Consider the following 23,779-nt stretch of genomic DNA (forward strand, 5'->3'; position numbering starts at 1 on the left):
CAGCCAGTGCGCCTCTCAAGCGGCTGTGGAAACCGAACCAAACGGAAACAGCCCAGTAATTCGCTAAATCGCTTTAACGCTGTGTGGCCGGCCGAAGAATTTCCAGGATGTTTTCGTTGGGGGAGAAAATGGAGTTTCTCATAGGAAACCCCTTTTCAACGCCTGTCGGCCAGAGAATCGGTGAGTCGCTGTCGCTTTTGAAACTATATGTGAGGAGTTGAGCTCGGCAGATTTCATTTGTTATTTTTTATTTTAAATTACAATATTAATGAGCCGTTAACGGACTTTGCCATCACGCTTCAACCGCGTGAAAAGCAGCGCAGGTGCGTTTTTTTTTATTTTGTCATTCCTATCTATAACATTGAAGAAAAAGCAACCATTTGACATGAACATGATAAGTTTTTTTTTTTTTTTTTGTGGCTGTGACGCGGCAGAGGCGGGGCGCTGGGCGCTCAGCCTCTCTTCCTATTGGTCGCTTATCTTTAAGTGACAGCTCATTTGGCCAGTTAGAGAGCCACTTCACGTTCCCCTCACTTCCTTAGTGTGTTTGTTAAACCACAGTTTCACAGCTTATATATAAGTGTTACTGTTCCCCTTCTTCAGGCACATGACAAGTCACACTCGATTCAGTTCAGAAGAAAGGCTTTATAATGGCTTCAGGGGGATTTTTTTTTTTTTTTTAAAGGGGGGTGGGGGGGGTGAAAACAGAAAAATGTACATCCCAAACATCACAACAGGCTTGAGGTCAGCTGGTGATGCCAGGAAAGATGTGTAATTGGGGCAGCAGTGAGAAAATGTTACAAAACCATCTGAAAACCTTCCTTCCGCTTAGCTCAGCCACTCACTTTCTCACACATAAATGTCAAAGAAGCTTGGGCCTCTTGTGGAGCAAAAGAGCACTGAAGCAGCTGACAGTCACATGAAGCGGTGGGAGCCAGGGATGGAGGGAGAGGGAAGGAGAGGGATTGGGAAAGGCAGGGATAAAGGCTAGGAGAGAGGTGGTTGCTGGAAAGAAATGAAGGAGATTTAGAGAATTATGAGTAGCCTGTGACGGATGACGTGCAAAGAAAGCTGGCTTTGATTGCTAAATAGTCTATTAAAAAAAAACAAAAAAAAACAGGTTAGAAGTTAGAAGATAGGAAACCCACATCTTAATCAATAAAAACAGTGTTATTGGAAAGATACTGGGGAATTCAATGTTTTTGATATTTGATGGTGCCCGTGGGACCACCAACATATAAAATTAGATTAGTAAATAGTTTTATGTTGCACTAATGGGAGCAGTTTCCGTTTGGATTAAATGACACTGATGATGTCATCATGGGTGTCTTGGCTTGGCCTGGGAGTCTCCAAATTTGTAAACAGAAAAGCTAAAAGTAAAATTGAGGCCATGTCCACACTTTTACACTTTCATGTTAAAACTCTCCAGATGACTGATGAGCCTGTGCGAGCTGGTTGTGAACAGCCTTTTCTGCAGTTTATTAGTCCCACTAATGCAAACGTGATTTGTGTTGTAATTAACACATACTGGTGTGGACAGGCTATGGGACTGTGGGTAAAAAGTGTGTTTGTGCTGCATGATGGGAAGCATAGGACCTCTTGCATGTAGGACCTCTTGCATGTAGTAGCATTCTGCTTTGAATATTACCACTGTCTGTAGCTGTGTCTTTGACAAGTCATAACTTCATGGAAGAAAGACATGATGGTGATCGAGCCCTTTATCTATGGAAGATGGTTTCAACAAAGTCATCTTGATTTCCTATTATCCTGCAGATATGTATGTGGTGGAACTAAGGCCTGTGGTTATGGTGTATGCTCCCATATTAGTATTTACTCACTTGATTCTTTCTCTTCTTGACAGAACAAGCAACCAGCGGTTCTCTGCAGTCAGAGGACTGGGGACTAAACATAGAGATATGTGACATCATCAATGAGACGGACGAGGGGTACGGATCATCTCTTGCTCTTCAGTAGAGACTGAAATTGGCCTGATTTTAATTTATTTTTATTTATCTGTCAGCACAACTCAAAATAATTGTAGCTGATGAAGGATGTAGCTAATATAAGGATGTCTGATGCATGCTGCTTCTATTTAGAATATTGAGTACATTATGTAGGTCATGGTTTGCTTTGGTATTATGTGTTACTGTGAATGACCAATTTATGTCTGAAGCAAACAGCTTTGCTGTTGTGATCCGACTGGGATTGTCACTGCAATTCTAAAATACCTGAGCTGTAATAAGCTCATACTAGTTCCATCTATACAATGCTGGTTACATTTTTAAAAATTTATCTTACCAGTGCAGTGAGAGCAGTGATATTTAGTTTAAATAAAAAATGCAGCAGACGATGGATGAGCAATACAAGAAGGTTGCCAAACAAGCTAATGTTTCTTGCCCTCCCCCACACCACACCACCAGACCCAGAGATGCAGTCAAAGCTATTAAGAAGAGAATCGTGGGAAACAGGAACATCAGAGAGATAATGTTGGCCCTCACTGTAAGTTATCCTCTGCAGGTCATCTCATGGCTTGAAGGCTCTCGTCCTGAAGGACACACACACACACACACACACACACACACACACACACACACACACACACACACACACACACACACACACACACACAAACCCCTGCACCTGGTTAAGCCAGCATTCGTATTGAGAAAACATAATTAAAGTTTAATTTTGGATCCGTATTTTTAAAGATTCTGTCTTTTGTTTTTGGACTGGATTACTCAGGTTCTTGAGGCTTGTGTAAAGAACTGTGGCCATCGCTTCCAAGTTTTAGTGTCATCGCAGGAGTTTGTTGAAGGAGTTTTAGTTCGCGCCATTCTGCCCAAATATAACCCACCTGCTGCCCTCCATGACAGAGTACTCAGCCTTATACAGGTGTGTTGATTCTCCCACAGAGGACAGTATGATTGAGGCTGTCTGCACCTTCTTTTCTAATTAATTTGATGGCTCTTTTCTTTACTAATTTGTTATAAAATTTTACATTTTAATTCTAATTATTTCAGCGATAGTCTGGACATGTATCTTGTTTTCTAAATGTTTGACACTGCTTTGACCTTATCATGAGAAAATTCTGCAGTATGTTGAAGTCTAACATTTTAAGTTTACTTCAGTTCAACTCTTTCCATGTCACTTTAATTTTTGTCTTGTTGTTTTCACATGTAATCTTTGTTTCTGCTAAATGCATTCTGTTTCATCATATTCTGTCTTTGGCGTCTCCAGTCGTGGGCTGATGCATTTCGTAGCTCTCCATCCTTGGCGGGGGTGGTGCACGTATATGATGACCTCAGGAGGCGTGGTCTAGAATTCCCCATGACAGACCTGGATGCTCTGTCCCCAATACACACTCCAAACAGGGTGAGGCTCACTATAAACTGAAGAGAAGAGCGGTAAATGAGAGTAGCTACATAGATATCTGTCTATACTGTTCCCTCTGTCGTCATCTTGCAGAGTATTCCAGATAATGAAACTTCTGAAATGACCGCTGTCACTCCTACCACACATCAATCACAACCGCAAGTTGCTTCAGTGGCTCCCAGTCAAAATAACTCACCCCCTGTCCTGCTGAGTGAGGGACCAGTGTCTCTGTCTGCAGAACAGGTATCACTGCCTCGTAGCACCCGTAAGCCAGGAACTGGTGAAGAAAACATGATATTGATAATGACTCAGGATCATTTTGTCAAGAAGATTTCATCTGAATGACACTAAAGTAGGGCTAATTGTGCAGCTTTTGTGTTTTTTGATTCCAGGAACAGAAGCTGCGGAGGGAGCTGGCGCTGGTGAAGGGAAACCTCACAGTGATGTCTGAAATGCTGAATGAGTTGGTACCTGGTCAGACCTCGCCAGACGATACTGAGCTGCTGCAGGTGTGCATGCCGTCAATAGCTGGTCATATAGAAAAGGCCCATCACACCAAAATTAATTTCTATTATCAGTCATACATACAGACACATCATAGAAGTGACACTAATCTCTAATGAATTGTGATTTTCTCTCTCTCTTCTCTGCCCAAGCAGCAGCTGTACTCGGTGTGTAAGAGCATGCAGACCCGGGTGGTGGAGCTCATCCCCCAGCTGCTGGACGAGGGATTTGTCGAAGAGCTTCTTGTGGTTAACGATGACCTCAACAACAGTTTCATTCGCTATGAACGGTGTACTACAGTTTAACTTTGCAGCTTTTCATTTTGTTTATGTCCTGTTAAATCTCGTGCTTATTATGTTGTGCTTATGTTTTAGGTTTGACAGACTTAACAAGTCACAAATCACAAACAATCAGAGGGTGAGAATGATCCTCTCTTCTGCTGGAAGTCATAAATGCACTCCTGCATTTCAAGTTGTAAAGGTGTGTTATCACACAGCAGCCAAGCCTGACACACAATGTGTTGTGTCCTCCTCTCAGCAGAACTCTACTGACAGTCCAAGCCTCATCAACCTGAGCCCTGAGCCCTCGACTCTCAGCCAACCTGCCATCATCACAACAACCAACCAGCCAGCAGTCAACACTTGGGCCAATGAAAGGCAGTCAGCCAACCACAGTGAGAAAAAACTCTGTGACTTTTGCTTAATACTTGTCCTGCTATGCAGCAACAAAACTACACGTAGAATTTTGTGTAGCTGAAGTATGGATTTCATAATTAGTTGTATTTTTAGTAGAAAACAGGATGTTGAGTGGATAAATAAATAGCAGCAAAGTCTTGGGTCATGCACTGATGTTGCAAACACACTGAAGTCTTAGCGTGGGAGGAGGGTGGGGTTAGAGGGATGAGCACAGGGAGAAGGAGAGCATTGAACAGCTGAACAGCTTTTGCCTTGCAGAAGAGGAGGAGGAGTTTGACATGTTCGCGCAGACAAGAGGCAGCTCCCTGGCTGAACAGAGGAAAAGGTGAATGATGCAAACTGGTGTCAGAAAGACAAATGTTACATCAGGATACATACTGCCAGTCCATGTGTTGTGTTTGTGAGTTGCTGTATGGGAGCACGAGAGAAGGTTTGGGTTGAGCTGTAATTGATTTGTCACAGACATACTATAATACTAAGATAGCCTACCTTGCATCATGTAATTACAATACACACCTGCTGTCCAGCGTTAGATATGAAGACCCAGGAGCTGTGGAAGGCCTCGCTGGTGCTCTGGACACAAGGCTGCAGGTCACAGGAGGAGTGAGTTCACCACAATAACAACCATTTGGTTTGAGCAGAACCTTTTCTATGAACACAATGTCACTTTATCTTTTTCTTCATCCCTTTTCTTCTTAGATGCCACCAGCAAAAAACTCTTTGAAGAATGATGTTGATAAATGGTTATCCTGTGATACGGTAAGACTGTTTATAGTTCACTTTGAAATAAAAGCTGTGTTTGCTGGGAGGAAGAAAGTCTGATATGATCCTTCACTTTTGTGGGGGGTTTTTTTTGTGTGTTTGGGAACACAGGAAGAGCAGTCTTCGATTTGTGAAGGTGTGTCCTGTGAAGGTGTGTCCAGTGAAGGTATGTTGTGCGGCCCAACGCTGCCTGAGTGTAAAGATATTATGCAGTTCATAGACACACACACACACATACATCAATCACTGTGACTGTCTGTCTCAGAATTTGACAAGTTTCTGGAAGATCGGGCTAAAGCGGCCAACCACAGCAGCGAGCAGATCAGCAGCGTGCCGCTCTTCACTTCCAGAGCACCACCAAGATCTACCCAGCAACAGGATCAGTCACATGACCAGCTCTTTTCACTCTGAGATGTAGAGGAGGAGGAATGTGTGGATGTTAAGGTCAAAATAAAACACTGTTTGAATGTAACATACCTGTTATCAGAGACATGTTGTGCCAAGTCAGGTTTTTGTCTAAAAGTTCGCACACACACAGAAGTCTGACAGAAACATAAAACCTGACACTACAGAACCGCTCGCCAATCAACTTGCATAAATGTACAATTTCTTAGCTAATTCTACACTTTGTATCTGTATGTAAGTGAACTTTATATGGATGTATTTATAAAATGTATTATTATAAATTTGATGTAAACAAAAACAACCAGTGTTTACAGTGAAGTGTAATGTTTAAAATATATGTTAATATTTCACCATCGTGTGCCTTTGAATGAGACAGCTGATTTAGTGTATATGAAAATAAAGGAGGTGCCATCCAGCAAACATGTTTCATCTATCCTCTTTCTACAGTTAACTCTGCTCTGCTTTGTGAGGTGAGGGAAGCCTGGAGTATGTTTTCTAGCTAAGCACTGTCTTTGTGTGAGAGAGCATTTATTGCTGAGGCTCTTGTCTGAGCTTACTGACTCAACTCTGCTAAATCGAGGTCAAATGACACTTTTTTCTCCGTGCTGTGAAATGTTTAGAGCTGCTTCTTCATCGCACACAGAATGATAAACAACCCGATGACTGACTTTACTAGGAATGAGCTCACACACAGTATGAAAATGTTTGCGGTCAGGTAATCAGCACATGCAGGATGTTCCTGTATTTGTACATGACTTAGCTGAAATATCAGAGCCTTGAATGAGAAGCGGGAGCTAAGGTGTGCTCTGTTGTCTGCTGCTTGAGTGATAAGGCATTAATTTCAAATTGTTATTGCTCAGAGCTCAAGGATGTCTGGTGTTGGGTACATGGAGTCCTTGATGCAACCAGAGGAGAGACTACAATTGGTGAACAGGAAGGCTAGGGGAACTACTTTCATTCTTTTTCACCATCAAGACCTAAGAATGTCCAGCTTTGTCCATCTCTGCTGGATTTCTGTGTCTGTCTTTCTGTATGGAGTTGAAACTTTTGCTTTAAACATTTCAACCCAAAATCAGCTTCCAAATGTGACTGTTGCTCAAGAAGAAGAGGATAGAGGTTGGGAGTCACTATTTCTTCAGCTGAGAGCCAGTCTGCCATCCTTCTCTCAGCCAATCCGCCCATACACTCTGCTGACCACCACTGAACATTATCAATACCTGCCTAAACCCTGACAACGCCGACCTTCTCATCTTCTCCGTCTCCTGGGGTCTTCTTTTGACCCATTCTGGATGTCTATAGAGCAGCCATCTGCGGCCTCTCAGGGACATGATGCTCAACCTTCGGTGCACAAAGACATGCTGTCTGTTAAAGTACCCACTGACAAAGAGAATTCTAGGATGAGTTTTTCTCTGGAGCTCAGGAAGGCTGCAGCACGGCATCGCAGGAAGCTGGAGACACAAGCTGCAGGTATAGACTTTGGATCTCTGTCCTCAGATGTTGCCAGTTCAGTTCGATCCTGGCTGGTGAGCTCTGCTACTTGTGAGTTGGACTATCAATGGATGGACCTGGGCCCAGCTTTTTGGCCTCGCTGGCTGCGGCAGACTGATTGTGAAGCATCTGATGGAACAAAAAGTTGCTCCTTTCCTATTGGGATGAAATGTGCGAGAGCTCAGACAACACACATAAATATTCTGGCCTGGCACTGCATGGAAATCAGAGATGGAAGTGATGAATCCAGAAAGATTACTATGGGTGAATGGTATAATGGCATCATTGAGACGGGCACAAGGGAAGCAATAAAATGCTTATGGAGGCAAGTGCCATATCCTGTGGTCACAGCATGTAACTGTTCATGTAAATGAATGAACCCAGAATAAGTAATATAATTACTATATTCACAATTTGTATTTAATGCTGTGCATACCATATTGTTACTGGCTTTAATATATATATATATATATATATATATATATATATATATATATAAACACTCCTTTTACAGCGAAGGCTCCTTGTTCACTGTCTCCTCTCTAAAACATTTCAGCCTTGCCTCTCTAAATGTTAAGCAAACATTTGATATCAGTAACACTACAGTCCAATAGTCCAATGCTTCTTGCTGATTGTCCCACATTCCACATATGTTTTAGTGTGCGTAATTCTCACAATGACTTCAATACCCTAATAATTTCTTTACTTTTTTTTTCTCTCTATTTTTGCTTTATGTTTATATTTGGCTGGAAATAAACATTACATTGTCAACTCCTTGTAAAATAAATGACATAAAAATGTTTTACCTGTTGTCCCATTTCAAATCTACTTTCGAGGCAATTGAATTAGTTTTGTCTCCTTTCTCCTGTGTCAACTCAATAACATTAGGCACAGTAAAAAAAAGTTGCAAAAGATTACATCTTTCTTTTTATTACCTTTCCATTTGACCCTAAGCTTAGGTTCTTAAATAAAAGAAACTTGTGTTAATTCCACTTTTGGAGTGGATAAACTGTTGTTAATGACATCTGGCTTTTACAAGTTATATAAGTTGCTCTCTCTGGCCCCACCATTTCTAGAAGTAAATGTTTAGAGGCAGATGGCCATAAACAGCGACACTCCTGCACGGTAAAGATACGCTTTCCTCAAAACTATTTCTGTTCCAACTTTCCTTCTTTGTTATTTTTCAATTGCAGCCCTTGCACTGGTATCGAGGCATAAAACACTCCCAAATCTACGAGTGTCCGTGAAGGCGGCAGCGTCGGCTCCGCCCACCTGAGCTGCAGCTCCGGTGTACACAGACAAGATGGCAGCTTCATTGGAAGACGAGTTTGAAGATGCGCCCGATGTGGAGCCGCTGGAGCCGACTCTGAAGAACATCATCGAGCAGAAATCCTTGAAATGGATATTTGTGGGTGGGAAGGGCGGTGTCGGGAAGACGACGTGTAGGTAGGTCGAAAGGAAATTCTTGTTAGCATCCCGGTCTCGGTTCGCCCTGTTAGCTAACATTAGATTAGCCGTCACAGTAAATTGACGTGGATCATCGTCAGTCACAGATTTTTTTTTTAAATAACGGGAGTTAATCGACGTTAGCTGTCGATCTCCCGACGAACAGTACCAGTACATTTATTTTTATTTGGACTAAGCTAGGGGCCAGTTTTGCCGGCTAATTGAATGCTGTCTAGCTTTGTCACTAGCTAACGCTAGCCAGCTGACACATGGATTCATGACGCTCTCAGCTGGTCGATCGTCTCGGTGTAGGTGGATGTTCACAGCCTGCAAGTTGACACATTTCCTCCAACGTTTACCGGCAACATAACCGACTCTCTGTCAGATATTTTAGCCGTAGCTTGTGCCCGGTTTAAGATCGATAGATAGATAATCTTATCTTAACGCTAGCTGTCAAAGCTGTATGTTGTCTAGACCAGAGCGATGATTGAGACATTCAGAGGCAGAAAATTAAATGCGGATCGTTTTTTTTTTATATATAATTTAACAGTGAAGTGCTTATTGTTAGGTAATACCCTGTATATTTGATTTCTCTAATAATGTCTATGGTAACCTTTATGGTTAACTATGTTAGGGTAATATTCACACGTAAGTCTGAACATCATTTAAATGTATGGGGTGATGCCACGCAGTTTGAATTAGATGCGAGCAGTAATAAATACAGCTGTCAGACTCTGTGTGGAAGTGCTGTTCACGTCAGGTGCTCTTATCCTGCTTGTCTCTTCTCCGTGTTATTTGTTTAGCTGTAGTTTGGCTGTCCAGCTGGCTGCGGTCAGGGAGAGTGTCCTCATCATCTCCACAGATCCTGCCCATAACATTTCTGATGCTTTTGACCAGAAGTTCTCAAAGGTGCCAACGAAGGTCAAGGGCTATGACAACCTCTTTGCAATGGTGTGTAAACCTTTTGAAAAGGAAACACTGAGAATGGGATTTGACAAAGAAAGGAGTGAAATGTAGGGTCACAGAGTACTGAAGCTAAATCATTACTCAGGCAAAACAAATCCCACTTTATCCAAAATATAACAAGCAGAACACAGCCACAGCCATATCTGTTAACAGAAAGAGGCTCCTTTATGCTGTTTTTTGAAAAGCGAAGTTTGTTCCATGAGATTATTTCTGTAGTGTCATGAGGGTGGTCTGTTCCATGTCTGGGTCTCAGAAGCATAAACCAATATTGTGTAAAAGACACGATTGCTAGAGGCAAAGGCCTTTGCAGTTATTTTACAATGTTCAGATGTTTTTTCTGTGTGTGTGTTGTGTGCATGTGTGCAGGAGATTGACCCAAGTCTGGGTGTGGCAGAGCTACCTGATGAGTTCTTTGAGGAGGACAACATGCTCAGCATGGGAAAGAAGATGATGCAGGAGGCAATGAGTGCCTTCCCAGGCATTGATGAGGCCATGAGCTATGCAGAGGTCATGAGGTAAGACAGACTGGCAGAGACAAAGCCAAAGCAAAGTTTCCTAAATGTTGCAGGGATCCACAAATGCATGAAGCTTTCACTGTACAAAGACTGGGTTGATAAATATCGGTTCTACTAATGTTGCACTGTCAACTACCTGTGCCTCAGGTTAGTGAAAGGAATGAACTTCTCAGTGGTGGTCTTTGACACCGCCCCCACTGGCCACACACTACGACTGCTCAACTTTCCCACCATTGTCGAGCGCGGACTTGGCCGCCTTATGCAGATCAAGAACCAGATCAGCCCTTTTATCTCCCAGGTGAGGAAAAACAAACAGAACCAGTATCTAATGAAACATTAACCAGTTTTTCTGTTAGTTTGGCCTAATGCTTTACTGTTATTAAGCTGTGAATGGAAAGAGTAAAGATAAATTAAAGTAAATCCCTTGATACCGTATAGCTTCTCAGTGTTGCTTTCATTTGTTGTAGATGTGTAACATGCTTGGCCTTGGTGACATGAATGCAGACCAGCTCGCCTCTAAACTTGAAGAGACCCTGCCAGTCATCCGCTCAGTCAGCGAGCAGTTTAAAGACCCTGTAAGACACACACACACACACACACACACACACACATACATACAGCACCGTAGTTACAACTTAATCACATTACTGTCACTTCAGGGTAAGTGTTATTTGCGTTCCTTGGTGAATGTCACTCTGTTTGCCCCTGGAGATACACACCAACTCCTCCAATGTCTGCGTCTATATAGCCTGCCTGTGTTACAAAAACACAATGAATGAGAAACAACAATGATCAAAAATTAAACTCTCCTTTTCATTATATTCAAATGGAAAAGGGTCAGTCAATGGCAAATCACGGAGGGACATATTGTGACTGTTAAAACCTGATTAGAAGTTGAATGTTGAAGTCTGTTTCAAAAAGTCTCTCTTTCTGCCCATCCAGGCTCAAACACAATCCTAGGCTTCAACAATTATTACAGGACCAGCTACATTTGCCTAAGTCCAATTTTTAGATGTTTGAAAATTGTGAAGCACTATTGACAGTGAGCCTTGCCCAGTGTCAGCAGAGATTGGCTCCAGCACCCCTGTGACCCAGAAACGATAAGCAGTAGAAGATGAATGAATATGGACATTGGTGTAAAAAAGTTAATTTTAATATTTTTTTCCTCCAGCAGTTTTCATCTTGTTTTCCTTTTAGCTCTGGTTGATGCAGCCACTGTTTCCCTTTGAACTTGTCCTGTGGTGGCAGCTCCATCGCTTTTTACTGTATGAGCCAGTGTTAAGAGTTTCCCTCACGTAGATGTTTTGTTGTTTTAAAAAATCAAAAATTTTGATTTTAGCATTTAGTGCAACTAAGTGTTTGGACTAGTAGTTCTAAAATGTTTGTGTCTATGTGTTTTTGTTTGTTTGTTTTTTTTTAACATCCAGGAACAGACCACCTTCATCTGTGTGTGTATCGCTGAGTTCCTGTCTCTGTATGAGACGGAGCGACTGATCCAGGAGCTGGCCAAGTGCAGCATTGACACACACAACATCATCGTCAACCAGCTTGTTTTCCCGGACACAGAGAGACCGTGTAAAATGTGTGAAGCACGCCATAAAATTCAGTCCAAGTATTTAGATCAGGTATGAGTCAGTGATTTATTTTGATTCTATCATTAATCTAGGATTATTTAAACAATTTGAATAATGATGATTATGATGTCACATGATCTTGTCCTCATTCATGTCCTACTGCGTCCTGACAGATGGAGGACCTTTATGAAGATTTCCACATAGTCAAGTTACCACTGCTGCCCCATGAAGTTCGAGGTGCTGACAAGGTCAACACGTTCTCTAAGCAACTTCTGGAACCCTACAAACCCCCAAACAAGTGATGTGTCTCCCTGCAGGACTCCCCCTCTTCTCCTGTATCCCTTCTATAGGCCTGCACACCTCTATCTACTGTCTGAACTCACCACCTCTGAGCCCCACCCCAACCAGCCTCAAACCCCACAGAAATAGCCTCAAGACGATCTGCTCAGTCCTCAGCCCGTCATTCATGGCAGAGCGCCTCTATGGCAAGACATGAATTTAATAAATGGGAGCTGATAAAATCAAAATCACACATAGTCTACTATATTAGAGATAAGACGGTGCACATTTGTGCTCCATTTACTCTCACTTCACCTTCTTGTCTTCATATCATCATCGTTGTGACAGTTGTACTATTTCCATTTGAAACATTTAACTTTTCCTCAACAAAACAATCTCCCTCCCTTTTCCTCCACCTCCATCCTCAGTTGTGTTTCTGGTGACGTTGCTTTGTATTCCATGATTCAAATGGTTGGTGTTTCAGCCTTCTTTACTCTGTGTGGTTCAGTGGCTGTCTGTTCTCCAGTATGACTAAAATTCCAATCAAACTCATCTCTCACACTTTGAGAATTTACATCCAATTTTTTTTTTTACTGATTCAGGGTGTGACAGCAGGGCAGTGGGAAACAAATACTGTCAGACAATGTGGCCTGTGGTCTCTAGTAATTTTGGCTTTTGACCAAGACCATCCATCTTATTGCAATAAATAAAAGCAAAACAGTCAAAACTCTGTGCTTTACCATTCTGTCGAATTTTGAGACCTCCCCTCTCTGTGATTACGGTGTAAATGCAGTTATCCAATGTCATTGAGATTTTGAATCTATTGAAATTAGGAGCTTTGTATCACTCGGTGGTGCAGTCATACATCTTACAGGCCTTTGGTTGCTTCGGGTGGGACACGATGTCATGGAGTCAGCTCCAGCTCAGAGATTATCATGAAATATATGTGACGAGGCTGAAGGGGTTATCGACGCTGCTGAACTTGCAGTACAAGTTCCCTTTTGGTGCTTGTAGACGTCATCGGACGCTGCTCTGTTGAACATGTGTCCACCATGTTTACTGAAGCCTATGGGAACACTATTGAAACATTTTAGTCACTAGCCTTATTTAGTGCATTGTTAGCTACAAATATATTGAATGTTGCTTGATCAAAATTGTTGCACCGGTGAATGGCGAGTAAAGCATTCTTGCAGTGCTCAGATTGGCTGGCCTTATGCTTTTTCCCCTTGATTTCCCAACAAAAACTTCAGAAAACTGATGAGTAACCCCCCCCCCCACACACACACACACACACACACACAAAAAGCATAATCCCCTCTCTCTCTTACTGAATGCATTGGAGACGATAAGCTGTTTTCTATCAGTTTTCTTTAAATTATGTTGGAAGTGTTAATTAAAACAAACTTGCCTCAGATCGGAGTCCCCTGTGGTCTTTCTTTACATCTGTTTGGTTCATCCATCCGCTCACTGGAGAAGACTGAAGCCAGCCCTCAGATTCTGACACAGCCTGGATGACTGAACTCCTTTTTATGCTCCTCTGAAGGAACACGAGGAAACACCTGTTCAGGCCTTCCAAGTACATCCACAAAACAAGAACGCAGATTTTATTTCCCCAAAATTTTCCTTTCAAAAAAAAAAAAAAAAAAGTATCTGGATCTGCCCCACCCCCCTGTAAAAGAGATTTTACTTTGACTGTGAAACACTGTTTGCTATTTAGGCCGCTACAAGTCATGATCACAGACCTGTGAGTGGGAAAGCGCTTGTTGTTTTCATATCACTTAACACGAAACTTTTCCACGCTCCACTGGCTGCTGCCTCATAACTCCCGGCCGGCCTGGACGCTCCCTGTGCCCCGCCGCTGCGGCCTGTCGCTTGCGGTCCATCACCGAGCCGCGCTGCACCGGTCGGGGGCCGCGCTAACGAGCTCCTCCTCCCCATTTTAGGGGGATTTACCCCGGGGCGCGCTGACCGCTGGACTCCGCCGAGGAAGCTCCGAGGATTACTGCCATGCCGCCCAGCTGACGCCAGGAGATATCAGGGTTATGAGAGAGAAGCCGAGCACAGAGAGCGCGACGGAGAAGGCAGAAGATGGTGCTGAGAGGAAGCATGAACTCACCTCTCCGGCGGTGCCAATTACGCACAGGGATGCGCTGAGCAGCTGGCGCTCTCATCCAGGCACGACAACAGCCGCAAAAGGAGGTAAGAAGTTTATAGTCTGGCAGTCGGCAGCCCCATGGGCACATGCAGTTTATCTGGCTGTCAAATAAGATGAGCAGAGAGTTTGTTGGTCGTACAACACAGAGCCCGTCTGGTCTCGCTGCGGAGGCCCCGCGATCGCTCACCGATGACGGTCACCTACACAGCCAGGGTGGCAAACGCCCGATTCTGCGGCTTCTCCAAGCTGCTGCTGATGTGGAAGGGCAGCATCTACAAGGTGCTCTACAAAGAGTTCCTGGCGTTTTTCGCCATGTACACCGCCATCAGCATCACGTACAGGTGAGAAGAAGGTGGGAAAAAAAAGTGGCAACAAAGAAATATCAGTGTTTTGATTTCCCAACCATTCTTTAAATCATTCTTCCATTTTTAGATTTTTCCTTTATGATGACCGGAAGAGGTATTTCGAAAAACTGGCAATTTACTGCAACCACTATGCCAGTCTCATCCCCATGTCCTTTGTACTGGGTAAGTTTTGAAGATGTCCATGTCTGCGTTGATAACAGCACAGGAGACTGACCTGAGCTCAACCCCCCAACAACGTTTTATAGGTTTATAGCTGAGAGCCACATGTAAATGATAATATTGGTGATATGTGTGTTACTATTCTGATCTCTCTGTATATATGATGCCAACAGCCAACATGCAATTATCTTGGTCTTCATAGTCCATATTTATGTAATCAATATAGTATACGTTTATATGTATGTTTTTCCTATTCTTTTTTCATCATGCATATAATTCAGCTAAAATGGTTTTTGAGATGTGCAGCATGTAATACGTCCGAGATATCTGAAATGATTGCCTCTTTTGTACAAGTTGGGCCCCATGACACAAATTATGTAACAGTAAAGCTAAACGAGTGTTTATTTTGCTGTGGCCTCTTGAGGACACAGTCACAATGGTTGGTCAGTGGGAAGTTTAGCAAATCCAAATAACACCTTCAGCCCTTCCTCCATCTCCACCTGTGTCTCTCCTCCGCTGCCGACCCCAGGTTTCTACGTGACGCTGGTGGTGAACCGGTGGTGGAGCCAGTACACCAGCATCCCTCTCCCCGACAGGCTCATGTGTGTCCTGTCTGGAGGCCTCCAGGGGAGCGACGAACGAGGCCGCCTGCTGAGACGCACCATGATGCGCTACGCCAGCCTGTCGGCCCTGCTCATCCTGCGTTCTGTCAGCACGGCTGTCTTCAAACGTTTCCCCACCATGGACCATGTGGTGGAGGCCGGTGAGTTGGTGCCTACACCTTCCACTGTGATTTAGCAGGGAGACAGACAGTTAACAACAACAGTTTGAAATGAACACATTCTTATTCATATGGATTTATACATTTGCCGTTTCTCATGCCATCTTCAGAGAGTTACAGGTGTACGAGTGTGGACTGATGTGGGCGATCAGTCATATGCACGTCATAAGTGTGTGTTGTTTCTTTTGCTGTACATTCTCTACACCAGCAAGCACAAGAGGAATCACAAGGACAGGCACATTCTGAAATTTACAAACGATAAAGGACATTATCGCGTGTCAGGAACAAGATTTCTAGACACTGGCGGAGCTGGTGGAGAAGATATAGTGCAGGAATCAAAGGCATAAGCTGTACATTTGTATTCTTCCATGCTATCTACTAACTGGTGTAGCTATTTCCTAGCAAAGTGAGATAATTCTCACTGACTATATAATGACTTATCTGGAAAAATCTGACTCAGAGAGGAATTCAAGCAACCGCAGACGAGATTAAGCTGATCTGTCACCCAGTGTTGCTTTCGTTCTGTGAGCCAAATTGAATGTGAGAAATAAATGAATGGAGCGTTGGTCTGCTGTCTGTGCAGGCTTTATGACCAGAGAGGAACGAAAGAAGTTTGAGGGTCTCCACTCTCCTTACAACAAGTACTGGATCCCCTGCGTCTGGTTCACAAACCTGGCTGCTGTCGCTCGCTGTGAGGGCAGGATCAAAGACGATCACACACTAAAGTTGCTGCTGGAGGTACACCACTACATGCACACGCGCACCCGCGCACACACGCACACACACACCTTTCACACAGTGGCACTGATGAGTAGGGACTACAGCTCTTGTGGTTCAACAAAGATTCAGTTTGAGATGTATGTTGACACAGAAAGTCGCTTTGTGTGTGTCAACAGGAGCTGAATGGGTTCAGAGGGAGGTGCAGCATGTTGTTTCATTATGACATGATCAGTGTTCCCCTGGTCTACACTCAGGTAAGTGTCATGCTGCTTGGCAGGTGACTGTGTGCTTCTCTTTTTCTTGAGGATTTCATGTTTTAATTTTAGTTAGTTTATCCCTTTTTGCAGTTGAAATGACAGAAATTCGAAATTTCAGAATTTGAAATGTTATAAATAATTTTATATAATTATAATTATTCAATTTAATAATTATTAAAATTAAAATTATAATTTTAATTTTATAAAAAACTCTATATTTAGGTGTAGAAATCTGCATAAACATAAAACACAAACGATGCATGCTCAGTCTTTTAGCTACATTTATAAAACCCCACATATATTTGCTCCTGTGACTTCTTCCCTCATACATCTCACACATCCATAACTATAAATTGACACACCCCATTTTGCCTGGAATTTAGTTTAGTTCTGAGGAGAAATGACAGATTCATTTAAGAAGTATGTGAAGCGCAATTTTACTGAAATGGAAACCGTGGTTGATCAAACAGAGAAAAGAAAACTAAATTCAATTGGAAGCCAGAGCTCCGCTCGCTCATTGGCCAGTCAGCATCATAGGCCAAAAATCAGTCTCTGAAGACCTGTTCTCAGCCTGCATGTGAAATGTTACATTGAAAATTAAAGCGCAATTTATTTGCATTTTTTATCTTCACAATATTTTATTATCATGCACCATCAATTTAATATTTATCAAAAATAAGAATATTTACTTTACCATTAAACATGAAATCAATATGCAGCAAATATTTGTTATAGAATATAGAATAATATTTGAAATATTGACACATATGTCTAGCCCATTGAAAATATGTAGGTTTAACTGCATGTGTCATATATGTACAGCTATATCAATATGTGATATAGCTGTATATGTGTAAACATATTTCTTAGGTAGCCTTTCTGAGCTCCCTGCACAACGTGCCTTATTCACCTGCTCCGTGTGTGTTGTCAGTCTCCGTTTAACAGAACAAAAACAAATCAAATGTCAGGTTGTTGGTCTGGTTACACCCCCGGGACTCTGACAGAAGCTTTATCTATTAAAAGGGTTTCAGATTATGTGTGGAATCATGTGACATGTTCATACTGTCATCTGTCCAGGTGGTGACTCTGGCCGTGTACAGCTTCTTCCTGGTGTGTCTAATTGGTCGTCAGTTCTTGGACCCCACTCAAGGTTATCCAGGTCATGACCTTGACCTCTACGTGCCCATCTTCACTCTGCTACAGTTCTTCTTTTATGCAGGCTGGCTCAAGGTCAGACTAAAGGCTCACACACCCTTTGTGGGGGTCTAATGCTGAAGCACAAGCACTGACACGGTTCTAAAACCAGTCTGTTCTCTTTTCTCTCTCTCTGCTGAAGGTTGCAGAGCAGCTAATCAACCCTTTTGGAGAAGATGATGATGACTTTGAGACCAACTGGCTGATAGACAGAAATTTCCAGGTCTCTCTCTTGCCATCCCATATAAAGCAATGAGATGAACTACTGCTATGTCAGTGTAGCCTGTGTTAACCTCATCATGTCTCATTAAAGTTTGCTCACTTCATTTGAAGGCTACTTGCAGTAAAATGAAAACCAGACACAGCTAATGAAGACTTCTATGCAGTGTTACTAAAACTAATACAGTGACTGGTAGCTGCTTGGAACAAAAATGCGTCTATATGTCCTGTATGAACCGTAGGCTTATTTTCACACAAAGGGAGTGAGACGCCATTAACAATCGATCCAGCCATGGTCCGATGTTTTCTGTGGTTGTACAGTAATGCTGTGACTCAATCAATTTATTGGAAAACAGAAAGATATTTTCAAACCATGATGCATCAAACTGATTCAACAAAAACAAGCGGTACAAGTTCAGGTTTGCGTCAACAAATATCCCAAGGTATTAATAAGATTATACACTTTTCCTCTGGCTGTTTTCATACCTGCTCACACATTTTGTTTAGAGGGCAAATTAAAGTTCAGGAGTAAACTCTGTTTACCCTGTTAGCTCAAACGTCAAGAATCCGATCCACCAGAGTCTTACTCAGCCCAACTTGTGTATCTGTCTGTCTTCATTTCACTCTATAGGTGTCCATGATGGCTGTGGATGAGATGTATGGAGATCTGCCGATGATGGAGAGAGACCGCTACTGGAATGACTCCAACCCACGGCCACCCTACACCGCTGCCACTCTTTTTGTCCTCCGCAAACCGTCCTTCCAAGGGTCCACTTTTGACATGGCGTGAGTTTTGGGTTTTACCTTCTTGTTTTTAGCGTGAATGTGGTCATCTCAGTTTGAATCATCCAGCTGGGTGGGAAAATCTAGGTGGTGAAAATGAAAGTATTTTGTCTTAAGTCAAACTGTAGTGTGAGAAAGTTAGGACAAAGAAGTAAAAAACTTCCTGTGATGAGGGATAGAAAGGTCAGCAACTGAAAGTGAGGTCATTCCAAAATTACAGTGACATGTGTTGATAGGATCCCTAAGGAGGAGATGCACTTCCAGCCTTTGGAGAACATTGCTGAGAACTTGGAAGAGTCGGGCAGTCGTCACCCAAACATGGCCCTTTTCAACCGCCTCCTTAACGCAGCTCCGTCTCCTACTGGCCTCATGGGAGGCGCTCTTCGCCGCACCTCAGCCCAGCTCCAGAGGTTACGCCACTCTCCCAGCATTGACCTGTGCACCAGTGATGATGATGATGATGAAAGTTCTAAGATAGGCAAAGGGGGATCTCTGCCGTCAGGGCTGGGGCAGGAAACTCAGAGCACCGTGTGCAGTTTCAGGGAAGAGAAAAGCGTCAGGACGCCTCTGTTGGAGATTCAGTTTGGGGCAGAGCAGGAAAGGCGAGCGGGGAACCCAACTGCTAATGAGAGGAAGGTGGTGAGCGGATTGGAGGAGAAGAGCGATGAGGAGTGGCAGGTGAGGGAGGAAGGAGGGAAAACAGAGAGTACAAGCTGGGAAACCCAATCCCCTGTGTCACTACTTCCTCCTCCCATGGCCTCCCATCCGCCCTCTCCCTTCCTGTTCCACCCGGCTGTCCACTCCAGCCTTGAGCACTGCAGCTCCCAGCCAGCCATCTACCCGAACAGAGCTGTGCCCGCCACACCGAAACCTCCCTCAGCTGAAAACAAGATGTCCTTCCTCACTGTGCCGTCTTACAATGAACCCCAGCGTTTTCGCAGCGTGAGCATGGGCTCAGAGCTCACTGGATTTTAGTTTCCCAGACAGTTGACTGTGAAACTGTACCGCTCAATTCAGCGCATGTTCATAAGTGAGATTAGTCATGGCTATGGAAGTTTGCTTCCACTTTTATTTTGAGTTCAGGGGACATACAGTGACCACTATTTGGAAAGAACAAGCTCCCTCATATTTCCAAATTAAGGTCACTGACCATGTTTGAAAGTCAAAGTAAAACTGTGTTGAACTTCAGCACATTGTCTGAGACCTGGGACGAAAGGTTGAATGTTGAGAGAGAATTTTGCAATATTAATTAATAAGCACATCTAAATTTAGTAATCTATTTAATCTCTGCACTCTGCACTTAGGCTTACTTAGTCATTGCATGTTCAGCCCATGTTGGCAGACCATAGGTAACCAGCCTCAAAAAAAAAAGAAAGACCTTCAGTAACTCCTAAATGGCCATATTTACAGCATTAGGGTTTGTTGTAAACGTCTTCAGCTGCTCCACCATTGGGCAGGATATCAGAGCTATCATGAGGCAGTAAAAAAAAAACAAAACTAGCTGCTAATTTGTTTTTTCAACTACATCTAATAAACCAATAAATCATGACATGATGAGTCTAAAGGAATGAAGTTTATTGGTGTTAAAGTTGTTGTAGGCACTTTTGACTGATCAAAGTTGGGTGTTTCTATTGTCTTTCAGCTTTTGTGCTAATCAAGTCAAATCTGTGTTAACTGAAAATAAGTAGTGATAGTGTTTCTTTTACACATTAACATTACATTTTAGGATATAAAATCCATGTTACTTTTGAAGCTTTAGCCAAAGTTTGGGCAGAAAATGGTGCAAAAGAAAAAAAAATAAATCATTCAAATCAAATGATTTAACGATTTAACTTTTGTCTGTTCAAAACATATTTTAAACAATACCAGATGAAATAAAATTTTACATAAATGAGATAAAGGAATAGCCTTTGTTTGACATTACATCTGAAGGAAATTACCTGAAAAAATAAATGTATTATACAATGCAAAATTGAGCATCTAGTGATTGTGGTTGTGTACAAAAACACATTTAGTTATAATAAATATAAAACCTGCAGGACACCTTTTGAGTTTATACCTGACAACCTAAATGCTGCAGTACCAGTTCTGCCCAGCTGGGGGGGTTAGCAGCAAACCAAACAAACCCCAGGCAGCGGAAACATTAGTCAAAATATTAACATCTTCCTCCAGTGTCCTGTTATCCATCTATGTTCTCCTGAGAGGACTGCACCACTCCATTCCTCCCACAGGATGAGGCCTCCCACCTGGTTGGCAGCTGGCTGGAGAGCACGCTCCTGGCCAGGAAAGACTGAGCTGGGACTGCAGAGTCCTCTCAGAGCACTGCATCTTTTAGAAGAAACCCCACCTTGCTAAAACTTAAGAAGGTCAACGGTGTAGAAGGACTCATTTACAAAGTGCTAGATCAAATCTAACAGATCTGTGAGTGAAGAGATGATATTTTAATAACTCATAAAATAAAAATGGAAGGCCACGTCCATAAACCAGTGAGGGATAATGTGAATGGATATTTTCCTCATATTCAGGCTAAATGAAGATAGGTTGGTCATCAGAGGAGATTTGGGGCTGTTTATATCCTCCCTTCGTCACACCACCGGTCATATCAGATTGGAAAGAAATGACCGTGCAAAAAACAGGCACCAGACAAATCCTCACTTGTATAGAAGTGGAAAATTTTTATGCATAACTGTGTGTAAAAAAAATAAAATAAAAAATCCTTCATTCGTATTTCCAGATGACACAAACACATTTAGAACAAAGGCACCATTTCACACAGTCACAAAAAGGTCCAGATATCATTCCCAGTGATTCAGTGAACATTTTGTTGTACAACATGCAACACAGTGTGACATACGTCTGTACCTTATAGACTGACTGACTTATTTATTTATTATTTATTTATTTATTATGTAGATTTTCTTTCCTTGTGTCCTCGCCATGCTTTGCCGGGCTGTGAGGACCGGCTTCTCCTCTTGTTCCTGTCTAGACCTTGTAATGTCTCCCTGAAAGTCCTGTAGCATTTCAAAAGTCGTGAAGTGTTGTGCCAGCACAATGAAACAACATGCCAAGCACGAAACACTCTGGACAGACACTAACTCATCTGTGGAGCTGTTAGAGCATCAGATGGTTGTGCGCTGCTGTTGGCAGTCATCTGAGCACGGCGTGCATGGACATCCTCCCTGACCTCCCTGGCCTGTGTGCCGCACAGTGCTGCTGCTGGCTGTATTTTTCAGTGGAGGTCCTGGTTTTGTTGTCGGGCAAACAGAATAATATGGAGAGCCGCTGTAGCTCCTCACAACAGTAAGAGATGCCATGCTGCTGACCGTTGGTCATCAGGTTGGGCATTAGAAGTAAGAGCACACTGCAGCTAACCATGCAATAGGTTTAGCTTCATTTTGAAATACAGAAGCATATCACTTTAAATTGGGATTATTGCTCTGGTGATCAGTTATAAAAAAATATCATTAACTGCATGAAGAAGAAAATAAGAAGAATTTCTGTTTATTTTTCTTTCATCAGCGTCTCGTTCGCTCTAATGGTTTCACTTGTGGATAGATCCATGAGTTATTACACAATTGTTTTATTAATTGAGTCATTGCCAGTTTCATTGACCCAAAAGTTGTGGAGTTCCCCTGACTATCACTTGACCAGCATCAAAGGTCAGCAGTATCAATACATCAGGCGAGAGCGAGCAACAGAGAGAAAGTCTGGCTACTTATGGCTACCAGTCAGCCAGAGCTCGCTGTCTTCTGCCTCCCAAAGTCAGTTTTACAAAGGTCAACTGAATCAAGCCTTTGCATCTGCTTCATGGGAAACGTGTTTCATGTTTTTGCCATTAAGTGTGAAAACACAAGTGTGGGGGAGGATTTCAAAGAAGTGTGTGTGTATACTTATATATGTGTGTGTCCCTGTTTCTCTGGAACCAGGAGTACTGAGGTCAGCATGCAAGCTTACTGCAACTATCTAATTTAAGACTCAAATCTGCTCAGCAGCTCATCATGAATGATACCACCACATTAACCACATGATAATGTGTGTTTGCAAGTGTGTGTGTTACTTGCCAGTTTTGCTCATCTCAGACTGGCTGTGTGCATCTGCCACTGTGGACTTTCAGTTTGTGAGTCTCTGTGGAAAAGAAATGCAGTCCTGATATGGAAAAAAAAAAGCAAAGAAAGAAATGTGGGAAGAAAAGAAACTTTCTCAGACAGATTTCTTGGAATCTGCCTCATCTGCAATCAGAAAATGTTAGTTCTGTTGTGAAGGAGATGCAGATCTGGAGGCTGCAACAGACATGCAACAAACAACAGATTTCTCAGCTGCAATCATGAAGAATTCTGCTGCATCACAATCACTTTCCACACATCTGTCCGCATTAATGAGAATTCATCACCGCTAATAGATTCTCAGAACACCCATAAAAACCCAATAAGTAAAGGAGAAGACGAGTTCGTTTCACCAAATCACATCATCTTTTTACCAGTTATAGTAGCTGCTGAAAAGCTCATTACAGTGATATCACATTATCTAAACCAGTGGTACCGGGGGCCCCTGGGGTTCCTTCAGGAAAGACAGAACACAGAAACAGCATGTATGACTGTTTTGATCATGAGTTTCAAACACTGAAAGCCAATTGTGCCAATTTTTGGGGCTTTTTTGATTAGTTGAATTGGAGAAGAGCTGGTCTAAACCTCTTTATTTTGCTTTGGGTGTGATCGCTATCATTATTTAAATGATAGTGAAGAGGTGATCCCAGACTCCCAGACTTTGGGGCAGCAGCAACACACTTAGTATCTATAAAAAAGTTTAACGGGGCCTTCTGTGCCTCTGCTGAGATATCAGTAATATTCAATCTGAACATGAATTAACTGTATTTGATCATTGTTGACAGTCTTTGGACTTTAAGATGGCAGATTATAGACATGATTATGTTATAAAACCATCGTTTCTCTTTGTTTTCTCCAAATAAACGTCTGACTAACATAAAAACCTGTCTGATCATCTGAGTCTTTGCGATTCTTGCTGATGCTGCCAAATCTCAGCAATTGACTTTGCGACCATAATGTCGTTATTGTTAACGGGGACAATAGCTAACCATGAAAAGTTAAATAGGTTGCCAGTGTCATAAAAGACTGAGAACAGC

General features: G+C 42.6%; 3 protein-coding genes and 1 pseudogene across 5 annotated transcripts; all 4 read left to right on the top strand.

The window, feature by feature from the left end:
• The first annotated feature begins 15 nt into the window (after positions 1-15).
• LOC115040720 (target of Myb protein 1) lies at positions 16-6,150 on the top strand. 3 transcript variants are annotated; one of them, XM_029497701.1, is made up of 15 exons: positions 16-180; positions 1,862-1,946; positions 2,421-2,499; positions 2,743-2,892; positions 3,238-3,372; positions 3,466-3,615; positions 3,765-3,881; positions 4,032-4,165; positions 4,251-4,293; positions 4,414-4,549; positions 4,830-4,896; positions 5,099-5,174; positions 5,271-5,330; positions 5,445-5,499; positions 5,599-6,150. In XM_029497701.1, the coding sequence occupies exons 1-15, from the start codon at positions 108-110 to the stop codon at positions 5,742-5,744; spliced, it is 1,506 nt and encodes a 501-aa protein (XP_029353561.1). In that variant the 5' UTR covers positions 16-107; the 3' UTR covers positions 5,745-6,150. The 3 variants fall into 3 exon arrangements, with proteins under 3 accessions (XP_029353561.1, XP_029353578.1, XP_029353570.1); XM_029497718.1 differs by having other exon boundaries at positions 5,445-5,484; XM_029497710.1 differs by having other exon boundaries at positions 4,417-4,549.
• A 571-nt stretch (positions 6,151-6,721) lies between these two features.
• LOC115050185 (noggin-1-like) lies at positions 6,722-7,600 on the top strand (annotated as a pseudogene).
• A 929-nt stretch (positions 7,601-8,529) lies between these two features.
• get3 (guided entry of tail-anchored proteins factor 3, ATPase) lies at positions 8,530-13,420 on the top strand. The gene is made up of 7 exons (XM_029505412.1): positions 8,530-8,672; positions 9,476-9,623; positions 10,005-10,153; positions 10,301-10,451; positions 10,621-10,728; positions 11,581-11,778; positions 11,901-13,420. The coding sequence occupies exons 1-7, from the start codon at positions 8,530-8,532 to the stop codon at positions 12,027-12,029; spliced, it is 1,026 nt and encodes a 341-aa protein (XP_029361272.1). The 3' UTR covers positions 12,030-13,420.
• A 930-nt stretch (positions 13,421-14,350) lies between these two features.
• Positions 14,351-20,933, top strand: best2 (bestrophin 2). The gene is made up of 10 exons (XM_029513127.1): positions 14,351-14,502; positions 14,594-14,688; positions 15,215-15,448; positions 16,050-16,204; positions 16,363-16,440; positions 17,521-17,673; positions 17,780-17,860; positions 18,488-18,642; positions 18,876-19,581; positions 20,871-20,933. The coding sequence occupies exons 1-10, from the start codon at positions 14,351-14,353 to the stop codon at positions 20,931-20,933; spliced, it is 1,872 nt and encodes a 623-aa protein (XP_029368987.1).
• The last annotated feature ends 2,846 nt before the right edge of the window (positions 20,934-23,779 follow it).

The sequence above is a fragment of the Echeneis naucrates genome, chromosome 1, assembly GCF_900963305.1.
Source record: "Echeneis naucrates chromosome 1, fEcheNa1.1, whole genome shotgun sequence".
Taxonomy (NCBI): domain Eukaryota; kingdom Metazoa; phylum Chordata; class Actinopteri; order Carangiformes; family Echeneidae; genus Echeneis; species Echeneis naucrates.